The 15,408-nt window shown below is 32.8% G+C and overlaps 1 protein-coding gene across 6 annotated transcripts in view; it reads left to right on the top strand.

The window, feature by feature from the left end:
• The window catches only part of LOC143238632 (uncharacterized), a 53,511-nt gene extending 38,140 nt beyond the window's left edge, over positions 1–15,371 (top strand). For all 6 annotated transcript variants that reach the window (XM_076479022.1, XM_076479023.1, XM_076479026.1 and 3 more), the window contains exons 7-16: positions 1,345–1,483; positions 2,050–2,362; positions 2,611–2,760; positions 3,037–3,142; positions 3,450–3,927; positions 4,878–5,098; positions 6,417–6,666; positions 7,044–7,167; positions 8,681–8,789; positions 10,995–15,371. In XM_076479022.1, coding sequence (XP_076335137.1) covers positions 1,345–1,483; positions 2,050–2,362; positions 2,611–2,760; positions 3,037–3,142; positions 3,450–3,927; positions 4,878–5,098; positions 6,417–6,666; positions 7,044–7,167; positions 8,681–8,789; positions 10,995–11,503 — 2,399 coding nt within the window. In that variant the 3' untranslated portion in view covers positions 11,504–15,371. The remainder of the gene's footprint in view (positions 1–1,344; positions 1,484–2,049; positions 2,363–2,610; positions 2,761–3,036; positions 3,143–3,449; positions 3,928–4,877; positions 5,099–6,416; positions 6,667–7,043; positions 7,168–8,680; positions 8,790–10,994) is intronic.
• The last annotated feature ends 37 nt before the right edge of the window (positions 15,372–15,408 follow it).

Raw genomic sequence — 15,408 nt, 5'->3', positions numbered from 1 at the left:
TTATTTGGACATTTGTAAACTTTCTGTAACCTTGATCTTGTTCATATAAAAACTAGTCACATCTAAGTTTGGTCATAGTCGAAACATATACAGACTTCTGTTTGAATACATTTTATAGGGGCAAAACATAGCTACTGTTCACCTTTTGGTATTTTCATGTCTGTGTATGTATGGATGTTGAAATTTAAACAGATTATACAGTGCCTTGCGTAAACTACTAATGAGCAATATATACATATAAGTACTGTTCAAATGAACTACAAGTAAATAGACAACAAAAGGACACTGAATGGTATTATGGGCTGTAAATTCATAAACATATGGTATGAAAATATAAAATTTTGATGTAAGGTCAAAGTGCATAAGTTTTTATACTGTCTGTCGGTGACAGTGGTGTTTTATCCAGCATAGAATGATTGAGACTGATGTGATATGTTTTTTTACCAGTCATGCACATTCAGTTTTTATGCAACCAACATGACGTTTAAGAGACATTTTGCACAAGACACATCAATTTTGCCCTCTGAATACATATAAACATTACTGAAAGTCACAAACTTTTATCTTGTGGTACATATAAAAATTTAAGGAGAAAGTTGGTCATGTACTGTATCTAAACATTAGTGAAAGTTGAGAAATCTGACACTGTGGTAAATGTAAACATTAGTGAAAGGTGAGAAAGGTTGCCTTTAACAAAGATGACGGCAGTGTTTTTATGTTACATTTCCACTGAAAGTAGATATTATTATCTCATGCCTGAGTGTTAAAAATTTAGTACTTGATGTTTACATAAAAATGATATAAAGTCATTGTAATGTGGTGGAGGTAGTTTCCTAGTTTCTGTTAATTCCCAGTGTACTGTAACTTATTGTAATGTTTTAAATTATACAAAATAATATTCCAGAAGAGACAATATATTTTTATAGGTCTTTATGCATTTTGTAACACTAATTTGGTATGGAGGCTCATTGGATCCCCCAGGAAATACATAAAAATTTTCTGCTTTGCATTTTTATGGGTGTTTTTGGTTGTTGTTTTTTGTTTGTTTTTTTTACCACTACTTTGCTCTTTGTTGATGGATCTTCTGCAAATTTGTCATGAAGGTTTGTTGGGTTTGTGAGAAAATATGAACAAATGTACAGTTTTGCTTATTGTGTTTTACAATTTTTATGGGAATTTTTCTTGCAATTGCATAGAAGGGAAGCGGCTTTTCATATTCGAAGATAACCTTTCATTAATCATGAACTTGCATAACTTCTTTCCAGGATATTGGTAATCTAGCTACTAATAAAATGTTGAGAGGTAAGCATAATTAATATTTGTTTGCTTTGTGAATACTTACAGAGGGACAGATTCCATTCAAAAAAACATCTGAAGGTGAAATTTGCAAGCACCCACCAACAAGATTTGTGTTGGAAGAAGACAATAGTAGTGAAGGAGCCTTATCTCCTCTTCAGGATGTGAATGACCAGTCGCAGCATAGGTAGGAATATGGTTTTGTGACTAGTCTTTGGCACTATTAGGCTATGGCTGTGATTGTATATAATACTTACTCTAAGACTAGTCAGAAGAGTTACAAACATGGTGATTAGTGTCTTAGGAGGTTAGAAAAAATTTCTTAGTGGCTACCTTTCCTGTGACTTAATTCAAGTAAAGACAAGAAAATATTTGATTTAACTTTAAAATTATCTGATAAGTTATTTCTGAACTAGATAACTTAAGTTTACCTTCATAAGGCACAATAAAAATTCCAGATTCATACTTCATGGACCTACAGTTATCTTTGTTAACTTTGTAATTGATGATTGATGAATCTGTAAATTAAACGGTAATAAATTCTTTATTTCAAAGGTTAGTTTGGAAAATGCTTGATGAAGGAGTATTTTGACATAATATGTCAATTTATGTCTGGTTGCAAGACGGTGTAGTAGTTGTTGTGTTTCTTTTTTTCTAAGACACCTAAACTATTTTTCTGTATACAAGCATTGAACTTTTAAATTTTGGTTGTTCTTAAATCAAAATTCAGTTGTAGCTTATTTTTTTTCATAGTTTTACATCCATCGAGACTAGACGGACTTCCCCTATTCCAGTTTTGGAATCTCCTAGCTCTTACACTGACACTCGGACAGCATCTTTCTCCTCACCTCCAAGCTCAGTTTCATCCCCAGCATGGAGTCAGACCTTAAGTCCACCAGCCAGCCAGGTCAAATCTCCCTCTCAGGCAAGCACAGCCATTACTGGTCAAGATCACGCTCAGACCCGAGAGCTGAGTGGAGGCACTAGTAGTTCCAGCAGAAGCCGTAAGAAGTCAAAGTCTAAAATTCAACCTAAGACAAAGACTATTAAATTTCACGAGTACAAGGTATAGCATTTTGTGTCTGCCTCTTTATTTGTGGTTGTGAAACAAAGTTTGAAGTCATTACTCAGACAAGATATAAATAAATGTATATTATCTTAAATAATTAAGAACTGATTTGCTAAACTTTTAATAAGTCTATATTCTAAATGCTTCTTTCATGTGTATTTTATCTGAAAAAAAAAAAAAAAAGACAAATTACAGGGTGTAATTGATGAAGAGAAAAATTCAGAAAAACTAATGTTCTGGTTTAGGGTCCACCTAGTGCTCAGAAACCACCAGCCACATTGCCAGCTAATTCTGAAAACTCTTATGAATTATTGCTCCAACAGCAACAGCTGTTCTTGCAGTGGCAACTTGAGTGGAAGCAGAAGTACCCCCAGATTGTTCTCTCCTCGGCACAAGTAATGGTTTATTCTCTGAAACATTTATTTTGAAAAATAAAGTTGTCTGCTCAGCCTCTCAACACTAATTGTTTCATCTTTTGTAAATTATAATTTGTTTTCCTCATAAATTTCTATTTGTATGAATTATATTTCCTTCTTAGGTTATCATTTGTTCTCATTGAGTGTAATTTATTTTTAACAAATTATGTCCATTTCCCAAGCTGTCGTTTATTGATTTGTTGTATTATCACACTATATCCCTTTTCTCACTATATCTTATTTCCTCTGTAATAGAAACCACATGAAGATCAAACTCAGTTTCTGACCAGTGGGCATACTTCCATTCAAGAAAATAATCCTTCTAACCAACAGTCACTAACCAAGTTAGAGGAAATGAAAGGTGGGTATACATTTATCAGATAATTTTTGTTCAGCATTATGCTAATAATAGTGAATCAAGTGCAATGAGAACAAATACTATTCACTACTTTGAAATTTTTAGTGTCTGACATTTTAAAGTACAAAAGAAGTCAAACATTATATTGATTGTCTGTGTACTTCCATGAAATGTACACATAAAGTTTACTTTTAGGTGGAACATGATTTTGAGGAATGGAATATTTTTTCCCATTATTCTTTTATCATTTTCTAGAATCAGTTAATTTAGTCAATGATTCCCAAAATAATGCGTGTTTTATCTACACCAGTGAGTGACCTGAAAGCAGAACTTAAGAGACGAAACCTCCCTGTGTCGGGGTCCAAGCCTCATCTTATTGAGCGACTTAAGTCGTATTTTGATGGAAGCTCTCAGATGACAACGTCTGCTCCAGTAGAAGTTCTTGCCACAAGAAGTAACAGTGCTCCATCTTTGCCAATAAGTGTTGGGGGTATTATCCTAGATACTATATCAACAATTCCCCAGCAAAGTCCAGACAATGACCTGGCTCCAATTTCTCCAGTAGTTGCTATGGACACCTCCCTCTCAGTGTTATCAAGTCCAGAAACTTCCCTGACCCTCTACAACTCACCAGCTAGCGTGGAACAGGCATCATTATCTTCTCCTGCTTCTGTTGTACCGATGGAGGTGGACAACTCTTCATTAGATGTTGGGAACAATATAACAAATGAAGACATTGTGAAGATTCAACAAAGAAAAATCCAGGAGTTGCAGTGGGAGCTACAGAAGTAAGATATTCAGACTTAATTTATCTGTTATGTTTAATTTACTCAGCTGCACTTACAATGGGAATGAAAGGGAAATGTGCAATTTGTTTTCTGATTCTTTTTGATAGCATTATATATAAAGAACAATAAGCTGAAAGAGAATTGATCATTTTGTAAATAAATAAATAAATATAATAATGATATAAAAAAATGCTGAATTATACATAAATGATTCCTTGTGATTTCAACCTAATCTTGCATCCAGTCACGTAGGTGTTCTTCTAAAACAATGTAACAAGCTTTTAAGACTCATCTTGTTGAGTGACTAAATTTTTATTTTGATGGATGTAGTCAGATGGCAACATCTGTGATCGTATGGCAGCCAGAAGTGACAGACCCTCATTTAATCTGATCAGTTAATTGTTTTTGTGAAATTTATGAGTAACTGTCTGAGTTATGTATTTGTCCTTGTAAAATGGACTTATGAATCTCGTATTTAAGGTGTGTATCAGTTGAAATAGGTAAATGTATATATTAAATTGTATAGGTTATTAATTTCAATTAACATATACAATTGTGGGAAACTGTGGTCTTCAGAAAGAGATGTTCTAGTTTTAATTATATTTATATGCTGAAATATCTTTTTTTACACTTGATTTTGATGTCAAAGAGTGCAATGTGAAGTTTTGACTGTACTGTTCTGCTCCTTAGTTGAAGTTGGAGCTGCTGTGAAATCAGTCAAGAAACTGTGGTTGAAGTTCTGGAAGAATTTATTTGTGGTTCAAATATTGTTACTGTTTTCATGTGACTTCTCTGTTATCATGTATTTGACATCGAAATTAAAACTGTGAGGTATTTGAATAGAGAAATATGAATAAAACTAGTAAGTCTTTTTCTGAAGACCCTATATTATTGTCACAGAGAAACAAACAAATAATAGTTAATAAATGGTAGATAAACCTTTGTTCCAGATCTAAACTCCAGCTGCAGCACCAACAGTCACTAATGCATCACCAGCAGGCTGTTCTCCCTACAGTAGCAACTGCTGTAGCTATTCCAATAACCAATTCCCAGATTTCTTCGACAGTCGTAACTACAGTGGCTTTACCTGGAGGTAGCGTGCCAACTTCTGGAGACACTGGAAGTACAGTGACTCGGAACTTGAGTCAGTGTCGACAGCCACAGGAGCAGCGTAAGATTTAGCAATTTCTATTTTTCTTGCTACTTTTTTAGTCCTGTAATACTGTTTAACTGTAACTATAGTTGACTGAAAGTCCTCCATTGTAAACTAAGAGGCTGGACATTGTTCATTTATAATGACCTATTCTACTTGGAAGTAAAAAGTACACTATCTCAGTAAACCTGGAAATAATCTTTGTCCTGTGATTAACATGTTTGTAAAATACTTTTTGGTGCTACTACAGTATGTGGTCTACACAGTTACTAGCATCATCACTGTTTTGATTTTAATTTATTTACAGTTGATGTCAGTAATTTCAAATAATGCTTTTAAGTTGATAAAGTACAAAAAAAAATTACATGACATTTTTGATGCAAATACAGTCGGAATGAAGTAAGCTCCAACAACCAAAGCTAGCACAGTTTTATTACCTAAATTTAAGGTGGTTGTTCAAAAAAAAAAACATTAAATTATTTGCTCAATGAAAACATGGATAGGTGTAAGTCACTTAGCAAGAAATTGTTTTAGTGAATCGTGAAAACAGTGGTTATGATAATATCTGTGTAGACTGTATGCCATAATGTACACATCTTTGTAGACTATTTGCTATAGTAGCACCAACTCTTCCCTAATATCAGTGTATTTATAATTATTGACTTTATTGCTATCTGATTGTGCAATCACTGTCTGTAATGTATATTTGTTTAGTACGTGAGAGTTATATTTACATGAAACTTATAATTATTTTAGGAATAATGATTCTCAGGTCAGCCAGTTAATTGTAATTTGTTATATTAAAAATAATACCATGTGTACATAATTTAAAAAGTAGATTGAGAATTGTGATTATCTCTTTGTACTTAGGTTTTATGTAAGTGTGTAAGATACAGTACTGTATAAGTTGACAGTAGAACAAAGTTTTTAAAAAGGTTTAACTTAAATGTTGTTGTATATGTCTGTATATGAACAGGGGTGTATTTGAGGTCCATAATGACAAAAAAACCGAAGTTGGCCTGAGGAGGTCAAAAGGTTGTCGCATATCGCTGTATACGAACAAGGGTGTATCTGAGGTTCGCGATGACAAAAAAACAAACAAAAAACAACAACAAACAACTAAGTTGGCCTGAGGAGGTCAAAAGGTTGTTCTGTACTTTATTTTAATTAAAGTTCTTATATCCATACCAGCCACCTTAAAAATACATGTATCGAAGTGTATTGAACTTCACACCTAACAGTTTTTAAGTAAATGATACATTGAAGATTGTTTACATACAGGATTGTATTAAGTTCTGAAATAGATGAAATCCAATGTAATGAAGTTTTATTTTAGGAGAATCAAACATTCTTCCTGCTACCTCTACCACAAACTTGAGAACATTCCTCCATTCTAACCAGCCAGTGTGCACAGTGGTTTCCACCGATCATCAGAATCAAGCTGTCACGGCTCAGTTAGTCTCATCTCCTCAAGTTTCCAGCTCTGAACCTAGCAAGTCATTCCCTGGCATCATTTTCTGTCAAACTAATCCTGTCATCAACAAGCATTGTGTAATTTCAGCTTCCAATGGATTTGGCCACCAGAGGTGAGTTAAACGATACATTCAAGAACAGATGAATTATTTGTGAAACATTTTCTACAGGACAGAGCAACTCGTATAAATATTTTTCAACAGTTGCTTGGTCAACTCCTACTCTGTATGAATTGTATGATTTTACTGTTTTCCAAGAACAGATGGGATAACTTTAATTTTCACCTGACCATAATTTGTAGTTAGTTATTATGATGGTTCTTTTTAGTATGGAATGAAAAAAAAATTCTTTAGTTTGTGCTTATAAATGTATTTTAAACAGGTGTTGGTGTTCTTAGTGTAGCTTAGGTGATGTTCTGTTGTTGTGGATGGACAAAAGTAGTTTGAATTTGGGACTTTCCACCTTTTAATGTAAGTTACTCTCTTTTCAGGACTGGATCACTTCCTAACTTTAATTCCACTAGGAGTGCCAAATGTGGACCTGTAAGGACTGCAACAGAACCCCAGTTCTTTCTGACTCGGCCTCCACCAGATTATAAAGAAGTTTCCAAGCAGGTCAGTTGTTTAGATAAAATGATTAAAGTAAAACTTTAGAAACCATGACGTTTTTGTCAAAGATTCAAGCAATACTTAGTCTAAAATTATTGTTATAATTAAGGTGATCAAGGAAACCATTTAATTGTGACTGTATTCATTCTTTTGAAGAACAGAGGTTTCTATCATATATAATATTTGCAAAGAAATAGAAAATATCAAGGATACCACACTTTTGTTTCAGTAGTTTTAGTTTTTTCATTTGATCATTAATTTTAATTTCTTTTTGTGATATTCATCTATACCTAACACCTAAACCAGAAAATTCCCTGCAATCCTTGCTTTGTTACACCTGTTATTAAATATGCTTCTTGTAGTGCTTAGGATTGTTTTATTTGTACCATCTGAAAAATGTCCAATAGGTTGTCAAGTAAGAGTAACGTCAAGACCTTTGTACTTATACAGTGACACACAAACTACTCAGTAAAAGTCATCTCACAAAATATTATTTTTCATGATGACCCAAATGTTGAAATGAACATCATGACTTTTAGAATAGGAAACTGTGATTGAAACCAGATAAGAAGTAAAGATTTTTGTTATGTTACATAACCATCAGAAATGGTGATAGAGCTTGGCTTACTTTATACGTTTGTGTGTGTTTACTGGAACATTACTGTCTTGAAACTCCATAATTATACATGACAAATCTCTTCGAAATAATGATGAATATTGTTTTCAAATATAAACACACTATTCTATTCAGAATGTTCTGTGAAACAGGGTTGTGGGTTCAGTGTTGCTTGAGTCCCTGGCTTGTAAGTCATGGTGAAATATAATGGCTTCAGGGGATATCCATTGTTTTTTGTTTCACTCATTTGTCATGAGCACAAAATTTCATTTTGCTCTGAAAATCTAATCTTTCACAAAAATAGCTTTTAATTAGTTTTGTTTCTAGCATTTATTTTAATAGATCTTAAATTTAGTGTCTGTTATTATAAGCAAGTGGGAAGGATATACAGTAACCAAACGTAGTGCTGAACATTCCTTTATCAGAGAAGTCAACAACTAAAATAAATATTCAATAAACTATTGAAAAACTGTGTACATTTGTAAAAGAAATTGTACTATTGAATACAATATGTAAATATTTAGGAAGTGTAAAATGTTCATAAATTGAGTTTTTCCAAATACAGAATTTAAGTATGTGATAATCTTTGTATCCAGTTAGGTTTTCACCAAAACCAAAATTTATTGAAACTAAATGATTGAAACTTAATTAGCTAAAGAAAAGATCATACAAACAATTTTTCCATCTTCAGACTTTTTATTTTACAAATTTCATCTATGTTGCCATAATGTTCAGACTCAGGTAGTGTCATGCATGTTTCTATGAATATTGGCTCATGAAAAAACATTATTTCAAGTACCTTTCTCAAATAATGAACTTGCAATACAGATTATTATTTTCAGTGTTGTAATACTTGCTGAAGTAATGTATTAAAGCCATATTTTGTTGTTTTTTTCATAACAGAAAACTTTGCCAGCAATCCATATCAGTAATAATGATAACCAACGAAAGTCAAAGTCTATTAAAAGTCAAGCTGTCGATGACGTGTTGGAAATATTAATCAAAAATGGAGGTAAAGTTTCTTGAGATATCATGTTAATGTGTATTATAGTGAAATTGAATACATGAAGCTCCAGTGTGTTATCTTATAGGGTCTGTAAAAGTTAATTTGTTTTCACTAGCACTGTGTATGTAGCTGGGGGTCAAAGTGAACATATCTGGATATTTTATTGAGCTATGTTTGAATTTAATTAAACAATTCTCAATGTTTTTATCAGTAAACTCAGCACCAGATGATAGTTTTTAATTGAAACATCCATATTATCTGTGTTTAGTTTCAAAACAAAATACTTAAATATCAATCTTCTTTGTTTCACATGTCATTTCTTTACTTCATATTGTCCATTTTGTATTTCTTCTTCTTTTATACCTACTATTTCTTGAATAATGTAGAGTACACACTTACAGCATATATATTTTTAGAATGTAATAAAAAACCTTCACTTTTCTTGCATTAGTGAGTTATAACCCAGAAAGTGAAATCCACGTGTCAAACTTTCCTAACACATCCCATGTTTCTAAAATGTCAGTAACTCTCTGAAATTTTGCTATTGGCTTGCATATAAGGTAATGTAATGAGAAGGTTTTATTGTAATGAATGTAAGGCTTGCCAATTTTAATCGCAGTTTATGAATTATTTGCCATATGGTTTCATTGACTCCAGTGGCTCAGCAGTAAGCCTCAAGGTTTATAATACTAGAAACTGGATGATGTTGGTTGTGGTGAGGACAACATCAATAGCCATTGCATATAGCTTTGTGCTTAACAGCAAATAAACAAAAACAGTCTCATTCTTTGATATTGATGAATCATCTCAAGTCTTGAATTTCTACAAAGACTATAAAAGTGGAAATTCCTTTTCCAACTTTTCAAATTTCCACCATTTTCTGCAGCTAATGCATACATCACTGTTTATGGCAGGATTTCGTAAACCTATTATTTTGTTTAAATTCAGTTTCTGTATCAGAGAATAAGTGTCATTTTACATGCTGATTTATGATGTTTGTATTAGAAGTAAATATATTTTGGTTATTCAAACTTTCAGTTATGGTTTACCCACTGATTGTTGTACAAAGTACGAGTTGGATGTCTATGTCAATGTGAGAGCTGAAAATACTGCCAAATTACTAATGCTATTTCTTCGTATTTGTTGTAAGACATAGTACTATGTAAAGAATGTAGTATTTAAATATTTAATAGGCCTAATAATAATGTCTTAAATTCTTCATTGCTTATAAAAATACACAAATAATGTAACAGTTTGTTCAGTTATTGTGGTAATTAGTTTACAAAATAATATTGGCTCTTTCTAAGCTCACCAAGGCTACTGTAGTGTTATAGAATTGTTAATTAGGTGTAGTTTCAGAAAGTATTTCTCATTCAACTCACTGCAATAGTTCCCTTAAATAACTGAATGTTTTATTGCAAACTGTTAAGTTTTGTATTTTTTCTTCTTAAAAGTGTCACCACCACTTCAGACAATACAAGTTAATATTTATTGTTCAGAAGAAATAAATTGTTTATACTTGAGGACTAAAATCTATAAAATTACAAGAATATTAATGTTCCACGACCTGATTCTATGTATATCTGAATATGGTGTTATCTCTTCTAATCATGGAAGTACCTCACTAATGCTGTGATGTTTATAAAGCATAGTTACACCCTTCTTCACCACAGGAGGGTGTTTAGAACATCTGCTGTTACTAATCCCATGACCTTGTGGACAAAGGTGTTTTGGCCCATGCCCCATTTCTGTGTGATAGTACTTCAAATCCCTAGTTCATGTCTTGAAAAAAACAAAATAAGACCATATTCAATATCATACTGAAATACCAAAAATTCCCATGCCTATCAACCTAACTCTGAATCTTTTTCAGTATGTAGCATGCCTGCACTTGTGTCCATTTTTTAATAAGGGATTTTTACACTGATTTTAATAATATATGGTTTCTGGGATCTTCAGTGAAATTATATAATAAGTCATTAAATGTAAACCTTCTTGGCACTTCATGATATTTCCCATCTTTCTGTGAATACATAGTGACTGGTCATTTGTAATGACGACAATAAAATTTAACATGGTTGTGTATGTTTAGTCTAAGTCAACATTATAAATATTATTATTGCGATGTTTGTTATCTTGTACACAACAATATAATCTAACATCGTTATGTAACTTTAGTGTTACTTTATGGCACTGTATTCTTTATTTCAGAACTCTCTCCTAGTGCAGCACATGAGCCTGCCACACCTACTACTCCAGAAACACAGACTTCTAGCAGTCATTATGATGGTCCAGTTTTTCCCACTCAGTTAGTTCTTAGTCCACCATCAACAATGCTGAATGAGTGTGACCATGGGAGTCAGTCTAATTTGGAATTAGATTTTCACCTAGATTTGGAAAATCTTGAGGCTATGGACTTGGGAGGAGTACTTGCCAATGAAGATGGTCATCGTGCAGGAGGAAATTGTCAGCTGTCAAACATGGCCCAATCTAATGATCAGGAAATGGACCTGGAATTGACAGAACTGTTGAACGTCATACTGCCACACTCTTCAAGTGGTAGCACTTCTAGTGATTCACAGCCATATTACTGTGGTTCAAATGACCACGACCCTTTGTTGTCTACTCTTGGGACCAATCAGGATACCCTGGACCTCTTTTCACTTGAAGAAATTGAAACGCGACCACCACCAGCTCTTGCGTGGGACTTTGCCACTTAGTGATACTTCTGCAATAGTTAAGTGACGTGAACAACTTCAACAAACCTGTTTGTTGTAAAACGTAACTTGACATCATTCAATTATATTGATAACCAAGAACTAAAGAAATAGGGTTAGATTAACTACTGAGTTTACTGTTAACTCTGAAGGGTTGTGTTTGATACCTGGTTCTTCAGTTATTCTACGTGCAAATCATCAACAAGAATAAATCAGATCTGGTTGATGAGATTATAGTTTTGTTAGACTTTTAGGGTTGGGGACCCGTAAGTACTTATGTGTTGATCGTTAGGCTTTTTGCAACCCACCTATGCTGTAGTTTCATACATTCCCTTGTAACCCATGTGTTAAGAGGGTCATTATGACCCATCTTGTACTTGTGGTGTTAAGTACCTTTCATTTTCATTGCTTAGTGTGCTAGTAATTCTTATGTTACCAGTGTGTGAGTGTGTAACATTAGCTCCATTGTTATCAGCAGGTTAATGTTATTAGACTTGTGTGTGTTAGTGTGTCATAACATCTTTAAAGACCTATGTGTTAAATTAAGTTTTTCTTGTTATCCTGCTTTCCATAACCAACATGGGTTTAAAGGTCATTATATTCTTTGTAGCATTTCGTGTCAGTGTATCATTTGTCCACTTGTAACCATGTGTTAATGTGTTATAAATCCACTTTAACCTATGTGTACTTTATCATTGGTTGCTTTGTAAATGTTGTGTTAGGATGTCATTTGTCCATTTATAAACCACATTTATTGTATCATTAGTACACTTGTAAACCACATATTACCCTACTATTAGTCCATTGTAACTCGTGTTATTGCATAATAAATCCACTTTTAACATAGTGTACTTTATAATTGGTTCCATTGTAACCCTTGTGTTCAGAAGTCACTTCTCCATTTGTCACTGTACCATTAGTCCATTGTAACCAGTGTTAGTATGTAATTAGTCAAAACTTGCATATTACTAGACCACTGTCCACTGCTTAGTGCCTTAATGTTAGTTTTCCTTCTGCATTGTAGAAATACATGCTGACGTAATTACATTAATAATTATATTTAGTTGATCATTGTTTTTTCAAACTTATTTTGGAAGCTATAAAGTTTAGTTCACTTTTAACCCCCACATGGCAGTCCTGTGGGAAGTCCCACTTCTTCAGGTTACACGTATATTGTAACAAATATCTGGTTTCCCTGTTTTCCTAACATCATATTGTAATATGAGTAGATCCTGAGAATAGGTTCATGTCACTGTAACACATCAGACTAATATCAGGAAAATTAAAAATAAAGTTTATCAGATGAACTGCTAGTAATTATCAAGTATTGGAAACTATTGAACTCTCAGTAAGTTGACTTCCATGGTCAGACTACGAGCTAGATCACACTTTAAAACCAAGGATGTTACTAACAGATAGTTGATTTGCAGAAATCGGTGAAAATAGTGGCTTAGACTATTGAACATTTTAAAGTTTCTTGTAAAACGTGATTTTTTTTTCTGCTAAGGTCTAACATGGTATATATAAAACTAACTTCTTGTTAAACAGCCATTTTGTCTGTGAAAGAATTTGGTAATACAGTACAAGTATACCAAAATGTATTAACTGAAAAGTATTTATATGAATACACCATACTTTAATTCTCAGAAACCAGTGTATTTTGTGATTTTTCATTGTGGTATGAACTTTTTAGAAGAATTGGCTGTAGTTAGGGTTTTCTCCTAATTCATTGGGAGCAACAGACAAGTAAGAACCCTGGATATTCTTTAACATTCAGTCAACTGACTTTTATCCTTTTGTTTTTCCAAAAACTTTTTTATATAATTTCATATCTTAAACTTACAATAAGTTTTCTCTTGATATTGGTATGATCAGTGCCATTTTTATTTGTCTTGTAATTATGAAAGAACAAAGATAAGGTTATTGAGTGTTAACCACACAAATGAGTAGTTAGTTATTTTCCGTTGCTACATTTGTATGAAGGCATATTTGAACAGGAACCATGTTTTGTACCTTGTAATAAGTCAGTTATTTCATAGAACAAAGATGAATGTTAATTCCACTTAGTTGTTTCTTAACCAACTGAATTTTGAATATAGTTAAGAATTTCTCTAAACCTTTACTAATCAAGACAAAATATTCCCAAGATATGAATGGTATTTGGATATTATAAATCACCTTATCATTCTTGACCTAAGTGCTAGCCCATTTTAACATACAGTGATGATAATAAAGCTGTAGTTAGTATATAAATATCTATAAAACTTTGTAATACTTGGTGGTCAGAAAGTTATTCTGGACTTAATTTTATTTTCCTTTATATTTGGGGTTCATCTTGCATGGGTAAAGTTATCTGGTGTGTAGTTAAATGCAAGTTCAAGCCATTATCACTAGTGAGAGGGTTAATTTTCCAGTTTGACATTTCTATTAGGGTGACCAACGCTGTCTGAGTCGTGTGCCAGAGGTTCATTTGAACTAAACTGTTTACTACTTTGGGTTCTTCTAGGGTGACCAAAGCTTTCTGATGATTGGTTCATCTGGAATTCTGAGATTTGGTTTAATGATTTTCCTACTCTGGATGTGTCTGGGGGTTGAAGAGTATTACTCTAAACAGTACTTCTTTCAGTGTGATTCCTAATTTACATTAATCTTTTTTTCCTTTCTGTGTCAGTTTGTTGAGGGTGAGTAAAACCCACCTAATATGTAGGGGAATACTGTGAACTATGCATTGAAAAATTCATTCCATTCAGCCATTCCTTGCTCACTGGATGTGTATATAAATTGATTCACAGTTTGCCTGAAACTAATTGGTTAGGTCAACTTTTATTCCTTAAGTAACCTTCTGCAGTGAACAGGTTTGAATATTTACTTTGTCAGCAAATCCATGGTTGGGATGCTTAGAATAGAGTAATATATCAATCTCTTTGTATTAGATGTCTTCCACTTGTGCTCAAGTTAGGTAGGACCTTGTAATAATAGAACAAATTGGAAAGCCTAAGTGATCTATCTTGTAATTATGTAGTGGAACTCTGCTTAACAACTGTTACTGACATTTCATTCCTTCTGTAATACAATTACAAAAATTGCTTTTTCTATACCAGTTTAAAAAAGAAAATGACAACAACAAAAATAACCTGTTATGTTAGATCAGTCAGTTACCATTTTACCATTATGTTTATCTTAATAATACTGTGTTTTTTTTGTTTGAAGGTCTTTCTCTTTCATATGATATTAAACTTGCAACAAAAACTAGTTTATAATATAAATGCTACATTTTCATTGTTGGTAAGGTTATATTCTTACATATATAGTGATGACAAAAACAGTTGACCTGTTACTTTCCAAACAGAAGTGATAAGAATTTTTACCAAGTAACTTACTGTATAAAAAGGTTGCATTTATTTTTTTTTTGGTTGGTTATGTGTGTATAATGTTCTCTAGGGTAAAGTAAAAAAAGGTGGTGTAGTTTTTAAGTAAATGAACTGTTTATCAGTAAAAAGACACAGAACAAGGATTGGTAAAGAAACCTTCAGTGGAAATGTTTATTTTTTATAAGAGAGGCACCTGAACTAGACATTTGAGAGTTCTGTTGATGAAATGAGGAAGAGGAGATGTGATATGCATTGTGACAGTTGGTGAAAATACCCAAGAAATGAAAAATGGTGGTTGATATTCAGTGGAAAGGTTCCTCAAATAGAAATTGAAAGTGATTTATAAGAGACAGTGCTCTTAAAAACAATTTGATTAAAGAGTCTTATAACAGAAAATGCCAGTGAAAAAATTTACTTTAGAAAGAATGTTGTACAAGATAGGAACAGTATCTTTGTATATAAGTGGGGGCTTTACATTTGGAGTAAAAGCTAAAACTGTATATGATGGTTGTGTGAGTTATTCAAAGCACATTTATT

Source organism: Tachypleus tridentatus, chromosome 13 (assembly GCF_004210375.1).
Source record: "Tachypleus tridentatus isolate NWPU-2018 chromosome 13, ASM421037v1, whole genome shotgun sequence".
NCBI lineage: Eukaryota > Metazoa > Arthropoda > Merostomata > Xiphosura > Limulidae > Tachypleus > Tachypleus tridentatus.
The sequence above is the reverse complement of the archived record's forward strand: the minus strand, read 5'-3'. Positions and strand labels throughout refer to the sequence as shown.